The sequence below is a fragment of the Gracilinanus agilis genome, chromosome 5, assembly GCF_016433145.1.
Source record: "Gracilinanus agilis isolate LMUSP501 chromosome 5, AgileGrace, whole genome shotgun sequence".
NCBI classification, from domain to species: Eukaryota; Metazoa; Chordata; class Mammalia; order Didelphimorphia; family Didelphidae; genus Gracilinanus; species Gracilinanus agilis.
In genome coordinates this window covers 208447694-208461917 of record NC_058134.1, presented here as the reverse complement: position 1 = coordinate 208461917, position 14224 = coordinate 208447694, and the positions used below count along the sequence as shown (strand labels likewise).

Genomic DNA, 14224 nt, shown 5'->3' with positions numbered 1-14224 from the left:
AGATTTTTTTGAAGGCAGGGGTTCCATTTGCTCTTTCTATTGCAGTTCAATAAACCATTTAATAAGCAACTAGCAAGGGCCAGGTACTGGAGATACAAAGACAAAAACGAAGATGCTCCCTCTCTTCAAGGGACTTATGTTATCTTTGTATATGAAGAAGCCTAGGGATATTTGCACACGGTAGGTGGTCTGTGTACACTTGTTCACTGAGTGACTGGCACTGGAATACACACATTCAAAAAACACTGAGACGCTCAGGGTCAAATCGCCTCTTCCTCCACTATCTGAACTAGTCCTCATCACTGTCATCTTGATTACTTAAACATCTCTGCTGTGCCCAGCACCATCCCAGATGCTTAAAAGAAGCTTAAGATATGGTCCTTTCTCTGGATGAATTTAGACAAGCCCTACTTGCCAGCCATGTGGACATAGCCAGACATAGGATTCCTTTCTTTTCTCTACAGAACAGGGACAAGCCCTAGATATTTGACAGAAAGGGTCCACCCCAGGGGTTTTCTCCCTAGAGTTCATAGTTAGGAGTTGGGGATACATAGCAGCCCAAGTAAATACTTGGTAAATAGGCCCAGTTTCCATACTGGAATAGGCAATGCCACCTATGTGCCTATATATATATATATATATATATATATATATACACACACATATACACATATATGCATATACATATACATATATATGCATATATATACATATATATGCATATATATGTAAAACCAGTATTCCCAACATTCTGCAATCCCCTCCCCTCATTCCCCCAATCTCAATTGCTCATCACAATTTAAGCAAGAAGTTGTAGCTGCAATAGGCTAATGGGTCATTGTAGAAGGCTACTGTTAGGATTAGAATAACATCTCTAGGGCCATTACTAAACTGGCTGTAGCTACCAAAGAGCTAGAGATACCAAATAGAGATGTAAATAGTGGAGAATCTGAGGGCTCCAGGGTCTTTAAGTAGAACTCGGGATTCTCCAGCAGATAAAAGTGATGATGGTGGGCAAGAAATTGGGTAGGGTAGAGGATGAATTCTAAAATTATCTGAGCATCTACATTCAAAGGAACAAGATGAAGTGATACATGCACATGTCCACACACATGTGCGCACACACATACACACACGGAGGACAAGACACATAGGAATCTCTAGAGACAGACTGCTCTGGAGGGCAGGGTTGACTCCTCAAAGAACTATCACGGCTGTTAAGAGAGGAGACACCACTGAGGTGGGACGGGGAGGGGAAGGCAACGTAGGTAGGAGAGGAAAGGTCAAAGGGGAGCAGGTATTGGAGGACCTTCCTGCTCCTTCCAAAGTTTACTTGTTAGAGATGGAACAGAGCTTGTAGGCAGGGAAACAAGGCAGCTATTTTTTGTTTTTCAACATGGCTGGGAGCATGGGAAGCAAATAATACAGTAGAAGTTTGGGAGATAGTAGGGATTGGACAGGATGGGTGGGGGAGTTTTCAACCTCTTAGATCAAAACTTATTCTATAGCTACTGCTTAATGCTGTTATTCAGTCACTCAGATCAGAGGAGTGTACATACATTATTAAGATTCTTAGTTCCAGAAAAATCATAACCAAAAAAACACACGTTAAGAAAGACTTGCCTATAAAGAGAGAAGATTTAAACATGCCAGGTAACAAAGAGACATGTGCGGAAGTTGATAGGAACTGTATAGTAGGAGGGAACTCTTTAGAGGGGATGCGGCAGAAGGCCACAGAGTACAGGGTGCCAGGCTTGTCTTCCATCTGAGGAAGGTGAATGGGGCAGAGCTGTGAAAAGTGCCAGGGAACCAGCTGCTTGGTTTTACGGTCAGAGCCCCATGGCTTTATTGAGGCTCTACAGATAGACCCAACGGAGATCTGACCACTCAAATCATCAGTTCATCCAGAGGACAGAGGATCAAGGCTCCCCAACTTGAGGGAGGGTTCCAGAAGGAGGAGCCAGACAAGCCTTCCACTTCAGAGGCTGCTGGAGCGTAAATTAAGGGGGATCCTATTCAGGATGCTCCTTGGCTTATGGAAAGCTAAGGGAAGTGAGGATTCCAGCTTCCATTCCTTACACGGCCCACCTCGAAAGAGTTGATGCTCAGCAGGCTGTGGGGCGGAAAGGGTTGGGATGCCCAGGCAGTCCTGGCCCTCCTCTAAAAGAGGGTCAGGTTGGATACAGATTCGTGTCCCAGCAAGTGCCCAGCAGTTGGAAAAACTCCCACCTCTTTCTCATTCCACATGCCTCTGGCTGCTTCCTGCCATACAGTTTTGATTCATGCCAGGCTGATTATGAAGGGGGCAGAGGAAAGGAAAAGATGCAACAGTTAAAAAACAAAAAAAAGGAAAGGGGAGAAAAATCTGAACTCATTCCCAAATAAAGGGGAAAAAGAATCAAATGAAAAAGCAATAACAAAAAAGAATCATTTAAATGAACCGCAACAAAAACAAAACCCAAACAAACCAAACCCCCTTAAAAATAATAAAAAAGAACAAAGGACGGGGGAAGGGGAGGAAGAATTGCTAAAGACAAATGAGTGTTAGAGCAGGCACGGACAGTTAGGTACAGACGCCATTTACTTACGTTTACCTCGGTGATTGCTATATCAACAATGCTACCCACAACAATCAAGGCGTCAAATGTATTCCATGCATCACAGAAATAGTGCTGCATGTGGCAGGGAAGCCCAGGAGAAAAAAAGAGAAGAGAAAAAAAAACAAACCAACAAAACAAACCAACAACAAAGGAAGAAAAGAAAATAAAAAAAATAAAAAAAAAGCATGAAAGGGAGAGAAGAGAAAAAAATAAGAAAAGAAAGAGGTTACGGTGGGCATCTCCAATCACCTTTTTCTTTTTCATTTTTTAAACCACTCTATAAGTCTGGCAGCTGAAACCTGTGTCACGTTCGGTTCGAAGGGCAGGCGGAGAGGATTGACAAAAGGTGGGTTAGTTCAATGGTTACATACACTCAGATGTGTAGGCCCCTTCGGGCTGTTGGGAAGGGAGTCCACCTGCTCCCTTCCAACTCATTTCTGTGCACTTGGGGCCCATCACAGCAGGACAGAGCTGGGACATGTGGGAGGAAAAAAAGGAGGAGAAATTCCTGCTTTTTTCCCCCAGGAGAAGTACGGCGGCAGGTTCAACAAAAGCAATGACTAGAGGGTGGGAGTGAGGGGAACAAGAAATAAAAAGAGAGAGAGAAAAAGAGAGAGAGACAGAGAGAGAGAGAGAGAGAAAGGAAACAGAAGAAAAGGGGAAGGAGGTATCCTGGGAAGGGTAGAGTAATACTCACATTAGTCTCACTGAGAATGACGTCAATAATGCTTCCAATTACGATCAGGAAGTCAAAAACATTCCAAGGATCACTAAAGTAACCCTACATAAGGGAGGGGCAGGCAGGATGGGGATTAAAAAGGAATGTTAGACAGACAAAAACAGTGCAACATCACCATTAGCATCACCGTCCAGGCAGGCTGCTGGAGTTTCATACCTCAACACTGTATGGCCAAGAGCATGAGTGTAGGGGAAAGGGTGGTGGTGGGGTGTCTAGTCTGAGCCCTCTGTCCCTGCCTCTTCCTGGTCATCCCACCTAATCCCAGACATCCCACCTAGGGCAGGAGAAAGACAGCTGACTTCTTTTTAAAATATTCTGTGCTTGGGAATTAAGGGAATGGGAGGGGAAAGTTTAAGTTGAGATATGACTGGTCTCTATTCTCCACTCAGTTTAGCATCTCCCTGGCCTTCACCCTACCCACCCTTAATCCAGTTCTTGGTGGTTATCAGGGTCCATATTAGAGGCTGCAGAGAAAGGGAATGGCCAATCATGATCGATGGGGCTGTGGCCCAAATGGATGATGCTAGAGGTTAAGAGAAGCACCGAAAACCAAGATGGCTGTACCCAAATGGGATATCTAGTCTACTTAGTTCTGAGGCAGATTGAAAAAATACATGGAACAGATGGGAAAAAAAACCCATTCATAATGAGCCAGACCCTATTCACATCAAACCTAAGTGAACTGAATCTCTGTCCCAGCCTTCACATACTTTGCTATTGAAAGGAATAGTTCCAGTTGGGTTCATTTGTAGGCAGAGTGCGGGTATTATTTCAGGACTGATACCCTTATTCCCACGGCCCACCCAGTATCTGTTGGTGCCTGGACTTTCACAGTGAGATATTGATCCCCGGGGAGCGGTACCATATTAAACACCTCAGTGTGAATGCATTTATCAGATTCTTTCCAGAGACTAGGTTTCCTTAGGGATAAAGGTGAGGGAAAGAGCAGTTTATTGGACTTCTGGAGATGGTGAAGGGAAAGAGGAGGGTAAATAAGGAGGAAAAAGGCACAGAAAAGGGAGGAGGGAAGCTGAAGATGCTTAAAACAAATTCACCTACCCAAGAATTTTGTCTGAGTTGGCACTACACAGCACATGAATTTGAACATAGGTCTTATATTTTAGACCTAGAGAAAAAGGGGACCTCTCCATGTCTCCAGATGACACCCGTGGATATGGGGACAGCCTTTCAACTACGGGAAGGTGGTTCCATTGTCCTAAAACTCTACCCCCAAAGCTATAAACTGATGGCTTTCCCTCAGGTACCTGGGTCTTTCCCATTTTCTGCAATTGACAGGTACCACCTACAGCACTATGATTTCTATAATTTTCCCCTTTGTGCCTTCAAGATGGCATCCAGAAGGATACTCCCAAGAGCCACAACCAGCAGGCTTAATGCTTGGGACTCTAGGTGATAGCAGGACTATTAGCGTCCACAAATCAACTTTGAAATTCATGGAATGAATGAAAATAGTGAAACTAATTAAGACAAAATCAACTGTCTGGACTTGAGAATTAGTTTCCACCATGGCAGAGGGAGAGAACCTCAGACTCGGAAGGGACCTCCGAGAGACTCTAGTCTAACCTATAGGATTTGGGATCCCATCATAAGTATGCACTGAGCATGTGTGAGATGTGCCAGCACATGGAGGGGGATGAAATCCCCTTTGTCATTCCCCAGTGGCCAAATGGGAATGCTCCTCAAGGGTGTGCCAGAATACACCTGACCACTGCTGCATGCATGCCTATGGGGTCCATGCTTGGGAGGCCTTTGGGAGATGAACACTGGGAAGTTTATTTGGACTTCTTAAGGGGAAGTATAACAGTTTGCAGAAGGCAAGCCAGAGAGTGACTTGTCTGTCTAGGAAAGGAGAAAGGGGAAGGAATTCCTTAGGGAGGAGGCTGTGCAGACAAGTTGGAGATTTTTTTTTATGGTATAGAGGGAGGAAGGAAGGAAGCTCCCCACAGCTATTTAGAGCCCAAACTTCTTTCCTGCTCTTTACCAGGCCCCTGGTCCTCTTATCTTCTTTTATGTTACTGAAGGAATGCATGTGTTGAGTTTCTGCACCCTCTAAGTTTTCCCCTTGTCCCCTTTGAAAGCTGTTGGGCAGAGCTCCTATGGGTGGGAATTCTAGGATTAGGGATGGAGGATGTGATGCTACTGAGGGGTAGGGTCAGAGGCTTCATGCTGCGCTCTTCATTTTCCCTTGTTTATCTCAGATGTGTGGCAGCAAGCCATCAGGGAAATACCCAGATGTCCCCTAGGATAGTTGCAGTTGGGTTGAGGGAAAGGGCTGCTTCTTTCTAACTTGAGTTTCTAAGCCTTGTAGGCAACATTCCCATGTGGGTTTTACGTTAGCTCTTTGAGGTGTCTTATATGGTAAAGGACACACTCTTTCCATCCCACTCCTTAGGCTGATCATGGGGGCCACTTGACCAACCTCTTAAAGCAGCAGGTGCTAGGCATTAGAGATCCTTTGGGTAAAATGAAACCCAGGAGTCCGATTCACAAGTTCTCTTTACAACAGAATATTTCCCCCCACTTCCTCAGTCTTTTAATAAATATGCATATATATATATCGTATATATTTGTTATATATGTATATGCATTTTCATAAGGCAAGAACTTGGGTTCTTTTATCTCTTCCTGGCTATATCTAGCTCCTTTGACCTCCTAACTTCCCAGCTGTGCCCTGTTTCCAGAGGGAATGAAAGACATGTTGTCCTAGGCGGCTGCTATTCTTAATGTGGAAAGTCAGGTCATGGGGAAAGGGTGAGCCTCAATTCCCAGGCTGTTCTGCCAAGGGGAAGTAGCACAGCCTCCAAAGGGGTTTGGGAAGAGCCAGATGGTGGAGCAGAGGTTGATGGGGACAGGGGTTAGGTGAAGGTCAGATTGTGTCATGGCTTCCTTACTGGCCCTCTGGAGCATCTCAGAAAAATCCAGAGCCTCTGAAATAGAGAGAACTCTCTCTTTCACACACCTAGAACAGAAAACACAAAACAAATCCTTTCCTGATTCATTTGGGGGAAAATATTAAGAGCCTTTTTATTTCATGGTGGTGGGAGGGGGAGACATAGAAAAGGAAGACTCACTAGTGCTGATGGTCTTTTTTTTTCTTTTAAGATTATTGGATTTTTGAAAATACTATTAAGGGGGGCAGCTAGGTGTATACTTCATAATTGTATGACCCTGGGCAAGTCACTTAACTGCCATTGCCTAGCCCTTACCACTCATCTGCCTTAGAACTGATACTATTGATTTTGAAGATAGAAGGTAAGGGCTTAAAAACATGAAAATACTACAAAATGCATCAGTATAAAAAAGCCATCATTGTGGGCAGAATAGGCTCTTGACTGAACCCTGGTAAAACTCCACCATCCTATGCACGCATTCATTTTTATAATCTGATAACTCTGATTCTATTAGAGGGGAAAGGGAAGACAAGAAAAGAATGGGAAAACAGGAGCTAGATCAGAACTCAGAAATATTCAGCATCCCACCTAGAACACTTGGTAAGGAAAGGTCACATGGTTGAAGGGCAGGGGGGAGAGGGATTGAGGGATGTGTATGGAGGGGAACCATAGTGTTAAAAGAGGAATGAACTGGAGTCTCTGCATCCATCATAGGGACCTGAAACAAAACGGATGAGATGGGATCTGGTCTGCCATATCACTGTAAGAGGGAAAGAGGGAGAGGGAGGAAGAGAGGGAGATGAGACAAAGGTGAGATGCTGAAAATCAGGCAAACAAGGAAAGATTAATGAGACAGCTGCCCCGTGCCAGAAGAGCCGAGAAAACTTAAAGGAACTCTGTCAACATCCTGGTTTACCATCAGTTGTTACTGTTATCATTGGATTTGGAGTGGGGTTCAGAGTTGTGAAGCTCAAATTAAAATGTGCCAATGGTCTTCTCTTCTTTTTCCTTTTGTTTGGCTGGACTGTCTTTAGGCAATCCCTCCTGCCCCATTCCCACTAGGCTGTGTTTCTTGGAATGGCAGGAGCTGGCTAGCTCCTGGGTTGGATTTTCCTGGTTCGTGCCAGGCATACTTGAGCAGTTGGCATCCAGTGACATTTTACTGAAAGTATCTTCATCATTTTTTCCAGTCATTGAGGTTTTTCATCAAACAACATCATGATTCTTTGGACCCAGCCCTCTTGGAGTTCATAAACACAGCTTGAAAGTGGTGGGGGGGTGTGAGAGGGAGTGTAAAGGGTAAGATGGGAATGTTGACAGTGTCCCTTTAAGTTGCCATTTTTCTTGATGACCTCCTTTTCATCCACACCCATTCCATTTTCACCCATATCTTCCTAGTCAGTTGACCATAATGATCTTCAGGCCAACCCAGATCTCTCTTGTCTCTGTTCCATTTCTCACTTACTCCCAGACACAAGGGTCATCTGCTCTCTGGTTGTTTCTCTCTCAATTTCTCTCTCAGGGAGCCCCCTGGCCAACCTCCTAAATTATTCTGCCCAGTTCCTGGGCAGTAGAGGTCCTTGATAGTATATGAAACCCAGGAAAGTCTAATTTCTCTGACAAATATACCTTTTTGCTTGGAAACACTGGACAGAAATAGGAGAGTGAGGTGTCAGAGGTATTCTTTTGGGACATGGAGCATGAAAGCATCACAGATACTTTCCTTACAAAATTATTTCCCCTCAGAATCAAATTATATTGGCCTCCCTTCCTTCCCCAGCGGGGCCTGGTCCTCAGACTAAAACCTAAAAATTGTGCCACAAAAGAGAATGTTGTGGACTTCATTGGTTTCAACTTTACTTGACTTCTCTTTGTTCCACTTCACAGAGCTAATATGGCTGAGGAATTTCTTGGATGCATTCCCCTTTCTTTTAACTCCTCTCAAGTACCCACCTCCACCCCAGTTCTGATATTTGGGGAGAAAATTCATTTCTTTTCTCCAACCTCTTTTCTCCTCTCAATGCTCAGGAGTCAAGAAGTCTTTTTTTTTATTTTGCATGGGAATCATACTTTAAGTCCTGCTCCAGGCATATAAAACCCACGTTTTAATCATCCACACCATTAAACACCCTGGTCCCCCAACTTTTTAGCCAGTTTTTGCTCATCTGTCAGAAGACCCTAGAATTTTTCCTCTTTTCTTCTCTGCCCCTTCTGAACCCACACACTGAGAGAATTTAGATTAATTTATTTTGAGCAAAACATCATTATTAAGACAAACCCATTACAAAAACATTGTATAACACATTCCCAAATCCAAATCCAAAGGATTTTTAGGTTAATCATTTTTTTATTATCTTCCATCAGTAAAGATAATTGAGGGTTGGTTAACTTGGGACTTGCTGATTTAAAGACCCAGGAGATCTGTTATGAAACACAGAGAACCCCCTCCCTGCCCACCCTCCTGCCCTTGTTCCCAGTTTAATTCTTCTTCATCGTCTTCCTTGCCTTTCCCCAAAGGTCAGTAATATGCAGTGATTGGAAAGGAATTTGATCAGTTCCATTATGGAGGGAGGTGGGGATGATGAAGTTAATATTAGGATGATGAAAGGATGGATGGTGGGGTGCTATGTGGCTAAACTTTATCCATGACTCTGTGGGTTCTAGTTCTAGTGGACAGATGACTGTAGAATCCTCAGCAGCTACTCTCACTATTCTGTTATCAGATTAGTTGGGATTCTTTTGGCCAGGGGTATTAGAGAAGTGAGAGAACTCTTCGCATATAGTGGTTTATAATTAACTGGGTTGGCTGCTGTGAGTTTACTGTATCTTAGATGATTGCATTAGGAATTTACTGTAGAGTGTCTGGAGATGATTAAAGCTTCTGGAAGGCTATGCCAGGAGAATGTAAACTTTTAGCATATCTTACTTTCTTTGAAAGGCTTAGAGAATGAGACCTATATCTGTTATCTGAGAACTAGCCTCAGTTTGAGAATCCTTCATATCACCAAATTAGTGGCAGGATGGCATATTTTTCTGCCATACTCCTGAAGATTGTCTATTGGCTAGGATCATTTTTAGTGGAGGAGGTGTCATGACCTGAATCCTTTGAATACTGAGGTATCTGCATATTTCTCAGTACACATCTTTGCTGTTGAAACTGCAGTTCCTTCTCATTCCCATGGTGTACCCACAGTAGTGTTATCTGCTAGAATTTTCCCAACAGTCTCATAATGGTTTTTTCAAATAGATATGAGGCCATCTTGGATGTATTTGCATACATTTTCATGTACCCTCTGAGACATTTTTTTATTAATTCTTAGGCAATTTTCAAGTTATGACTTCTTTCATTTTGGGAAATCATTATCTGATTATTCACTTTATTCCTTTTCATATACTTACATGGGAAAGCACCAGCAGAGAAGATATATAGGGACGATGGCTATAAAATTTTGTTGGGTGATTGATGTCTCTGGTGTTTAGAATGTTGGTAAAAATTCTTCCAACAATCTAGTTCCATCTAACCATAAAAACTACTCCTTTCAAGTGATACTAAGCAAGAAACCAGTAGATAAAGGCACACTGGGGAGCTGTAATTATCCATTAGTTGGGCATAGGTAGACCTGAATTGAAGTCAGATGATTCCTGTTGGAACCAAGCCCTTGTGCAACTGCTAAAACGAGACAACCGAAGCAAAGAAAAGAGGCAGTACAGTTTGAAATGACTGCATGAAAATAAAAGGGCAGATGCAGATAAAGATTGAAAAGAATTGGGAAAGCATGTAGATAGATGTAGATAGTAGAAGGAGAGGGGCCAGAGATGAGAGCAAGAAGAGAAGAGCAAAGAAGAGGAGAGAGTGAGAGGGGAAAAGGGAGAGAGAGAAAGAGAGAGGAGTGAACAGACAGGTAGATACAGAGAAAAGGAAGAGGAAGAAGGAGAAGATGAAGAGGAAGAACAAGAAGAACAAGAAAGGAAGAAAGAAAGAAGGTGGAGATATTGGAAGAGGAACAATGAAGGTTAAAGATGGAGAAGGATACTAAATGGGAGGCATAAAATAGGATGGCTGGATGGGGAACAAATAATTGAGAGAAGAAGAGAAATGGGAACATGGGTTAGAGAATAAGAAATTGGGGAAATTCACCAGACAGTCAGGTCTCAGTGTCTCTGAAGTAAACCTGCAGGCATAGACAGAGTAAAGACACATTAGTCATAAAAGATAAAAAGAGGAATAAGCTAGAGGCAGGGTAGAAAAGAGGAGGGGGGTGGGAAGCAGATGATTATGAACTTCTAGGATATGCTGGCTCTCAGAAAAAACCTTTATTGCCTGAGCCTAATTCAGTACCTTGCACATGGTAGGCACTTATAAATAGTTGTCAAATTATAGAACTTCCAACTTGGAAGGGTCCTTGGAGGTCTGGACCAAACTGTATCTGAACAGAAATCCTTTCTACAACATCCTCAACAAAATTTAACCTCCTCTTGAAGATATCCAGTGATGAGGAACCTACTGGAAAGAGAAAGCTCATTCCATATTTGGACAGCTTCTTCCCTTACATCAAGCCAGTGTCTTATCTGTGCAGTTTCCATTTATTCTTCCTAATTCCATCCCTAGTTCTGGGGCCAAGCAGACTGAGTTCAAATCCTCTTCCACATGAGAAACCTTTAAATGCCTGAAGATAACTATTATGAGCCAACCCTTTTTCCTCCTCCCACCCACAAGTTTTCCCTTCTTTGAAGAGAATAGAATAAGGTGTTTGGGAAGGAATGCAGCTGAAAGAGGATAGGGATGAAGGAGTTTTGAAGATGCTTTCCAGAAGCAGGATCCCTCACCAGTTTCCTTCCTTTTCATGTCATGGCCCTGGAAAATTAAATTGAGTGAGCCTGGGAAGGGAAGAGGTGCCAAATGAGAAGTGGCAGCAGTGGCAATGTCTCATTGTATGTCTGGGAAGGGTTTATCCCATGGAAAATCAACATGACAATGGTAAATGACAACAAGCAGAGATAATATAAATTCTATTACATTAGAAGATGCCACTTAGACATAACAGTAATCATGGAAATTAGTAGCATCTAATAGAGGAAGAATAAATGGAGCATGCAGCTATTCCAGGGTTCCTGAGAGCCTAGAGGGGAATTGTGGGGATTTCTACATTTATGTTAGTTCTTACCGCATGATATATCTAGTTATCAGAGAGCAGTGAAATACTGAAATGTGTGTGTGGGGAATGAAGGGTCCTGGATTGGAGGAAGCAGCCAGTTGGTGTGCTACATAGTGTTGCTTTTCCCTCTTTTCCAGTCTATCCTTGTCTACTGATAGAAGGATGCTCAAGTTTCTTAAAGGGAACAGGGGAGAATTCAGCTCTTTGATTGACCTGAAAGCATATGCAAGCTGAGGTGACAGGAATGGTTTACATTCTTGCCTTTGATTTAGCTTGAGCTTCCATTTCCTTCTCTTGCCCTCCTTTTCCCCATCAAGAATCACCAAAGACAAACCCAGAAAGAGGCTAGAACCTGTGGAATAAGAGCATGATAGAGAATTGGGGCAGGCAAAAAATATCCCCATCTAACAATGGTATCTTAAAGTGAAAAAGAAAAGTATGCAAGTGGTCCCATATTTTCATAGGGAAGCAGGAAGCTTTTCTATATCTCATTTTACACTTTTTAAAAAAGAGGCCTCCAGGAGCTTCCTTGTAGCCTTGTAGCCTGGGCGAAGGAGCTCTATCTCCCATGGGCTTGGGGTCCTTCAGCCTGGAGCCAGTGTATTAAGAACTTACAGTCTGTGAAGGAATAAGGTGGCTCTAATTTCTCTGTGCTACCTCAGCAGCCACCTTGCAGAGGTCACAAAGTCTGAGAGGTCTTTGAGGAAGAGGAAGGGAAAGCCTACTCGGTTGGTGGTTCTGAGACTTAAGGGCTAATGGCAGGACATGCTAGATACTTTTTAGTACCAGCCAAGTCCTTATCTGCCTCTGAATCACTGACCAGAAATCTAATCACAGTGGGATAGAAGGGTCCTCTAAGGGGCCACAATCTGAACATTTCCTTTATTTCTTAGGGCTTTCTGAAGGGGCTGGGTGCCTTCATTACTGCCAGTCTGGATTGCTCAGAACAAGTCTGATGGATTTTTGGAAATTCCCCATCTACAAATCAGGCAGAATTTTTCTATGCCCATTCATGGGTTCGCATGATTGTTCCTGAAAACCAGAATTCACCATCCCACTGGGCTTTTCTCCTGGTGGGAATAATTTTACCTATTAAATAATTAAATGTAATAGCTAATCCTACCCTTCCCACACCACGGCTTTTTGTTAAGTCACATAATTAAAAAAAAATCATTCATAGTTATGCTCCAGCTTTCAAGAGCCAGGCAGGAAAGAAGCCTGTCATAATGTTACAACAATATGCAAATTCCCTGAGTACAGCAGCTGTGATAGGCAGGCCCCTCCTTAACAAAGCCCCTACTATTACCATTTACGCCTGTCAGTCTTGCACTGAAAGCACCAGGTACCCTGTTGTCAGGCCAGAAATAAATAATAATCACGGTAATTCTGGCTCACCAATCTAGGCAGCGTGTGTGTGTGCATGTGAGTGTGTGTGCGTGTGAGTGTGTGTGTGTGTGAGTGTGTGTGTGTGTGTGTGTGTGTGTGTGTGTGTGTGTGTTTGTGTCTGTGATGGTGGGAGAGAGGGCCACTACATTTGATCCTTCTACACTCTTTCCTTCCATCTCCAAATCTCTTTTTTCCCTATTTCTTTTAGAGTGTGCTGATGGGTCTCTGGAGACCAGTGAGACTGATGTCTTGAGGAACACAGACTCTCTCTCTCACACACACACACACACACACACACACACACACACACACACACACACACACACAGTTGAGAGGAGATGTAACAGCAAGTTAATGCTCACTGAATAATAGCTTGGGCAGTGCTCAATGCAAGTCTTGCCCTTTTTGCCCTAAGATACTTTATTTCTTGATAGGCAAAACTTGTGAAATTTGGGTCAAGGAAAAAAGTCACTCAACAATCCATGAGAGGGCAAACTGGGTATCATTTTTCTATGTATTGTGTTTTCTTTTTCCTTAAACTCACCCCTTTTTCAGACTTCCCCGTTTCTGTTGTTGTCCTTTCAAGTTCACAAAATCCTAGCCTTTAACCAGATTTGTTCTTCTCCCCTCCATGATTTCCAATACTTTGTCAATTCTGTGTCCATCACACTTCCCATATCTGTTTCCTTCTCTCTACTCTTAAGATATCATTTTAGTTAGGTCCTTAATCATCTCTTGCCTATCACCATTGTAACGGTCTCTCAATCCTTGAGTCAATGCTCTCTTCTCCAATCCATTGTCCACACGCCTCCTAAAGTGATATTTCTAAAGCTCCATTTGACCATGCCACCCCTCTGCTCGAGACTACCGAGGTTCCCTATTGTTGCCACTATAAAAAAACCAAACAAATTTCCCTGTGAAGTCCATCAAAATCTTGCTTCAACTTCTATACTTTTCAGCTGGATTTCACATTTCTTTCCTCCATGAACTCTTATGTTCCAGCCAAAATGACTTATTCAATGTTACTCATACACAGCATTTTGTTTCTGCCTCATGTACCTTTTCTTAAATCTCTCTCTCTCTCTCTCTCTCTCTCTCTCTCTCTCTCTCTCTCTCTCTCTCTCTGTCTGTCTTAGAATCAATACTAAATGTATTATACTAGCCTTATTTCAGCTACTAGGAATCCTTAGCTCATTTTTAAGGCTATTTTCTCTCTCTCTCTCTCTCTCTCTCTCTCTCTCTCTCTCTCTCTCTCTCTCTCTCTCTCTCTCTCAGAATTAATACTAAATGTTGGTTTCAAGGCAAAAGAGCGGATAGTAAGGTCACACAATTAGGGAGTGTGTGAGGTCAGATTTGAACCCAGATCCTCCCATCTCCAGGTCTGGCTCTTTATCTACTGAGCCACCTAGCTGCCCCTCATGTACCTTTTCA

The 14224-nt window shown here is 43.0% G+C and overlaps 1 protein-coding gene across 1 annotated transcript in view; it reads right to left on the bottom strand.

Moving 5' to 3' along the window:
- The window catches only part of CACNA1C (calcium voltage-gated channel subunit alpha1 C), a 1013247-nt gene that overhangs the window by 67612 nt on the left and 931411 nt on the right, over nucleotides 1–14224 (bottom strand). The window contains exon 30 of the mRNA XM_044679095.1: nucleotides 3298–3381. Within this exon, the coding sequence (XP_044535030.1) occupies nucleotides 3298–3381 (84 nt within the window). The remainder of the gene's footprint in view (nucleotides 1–3297; nucleotides 3382–14224) is intronic.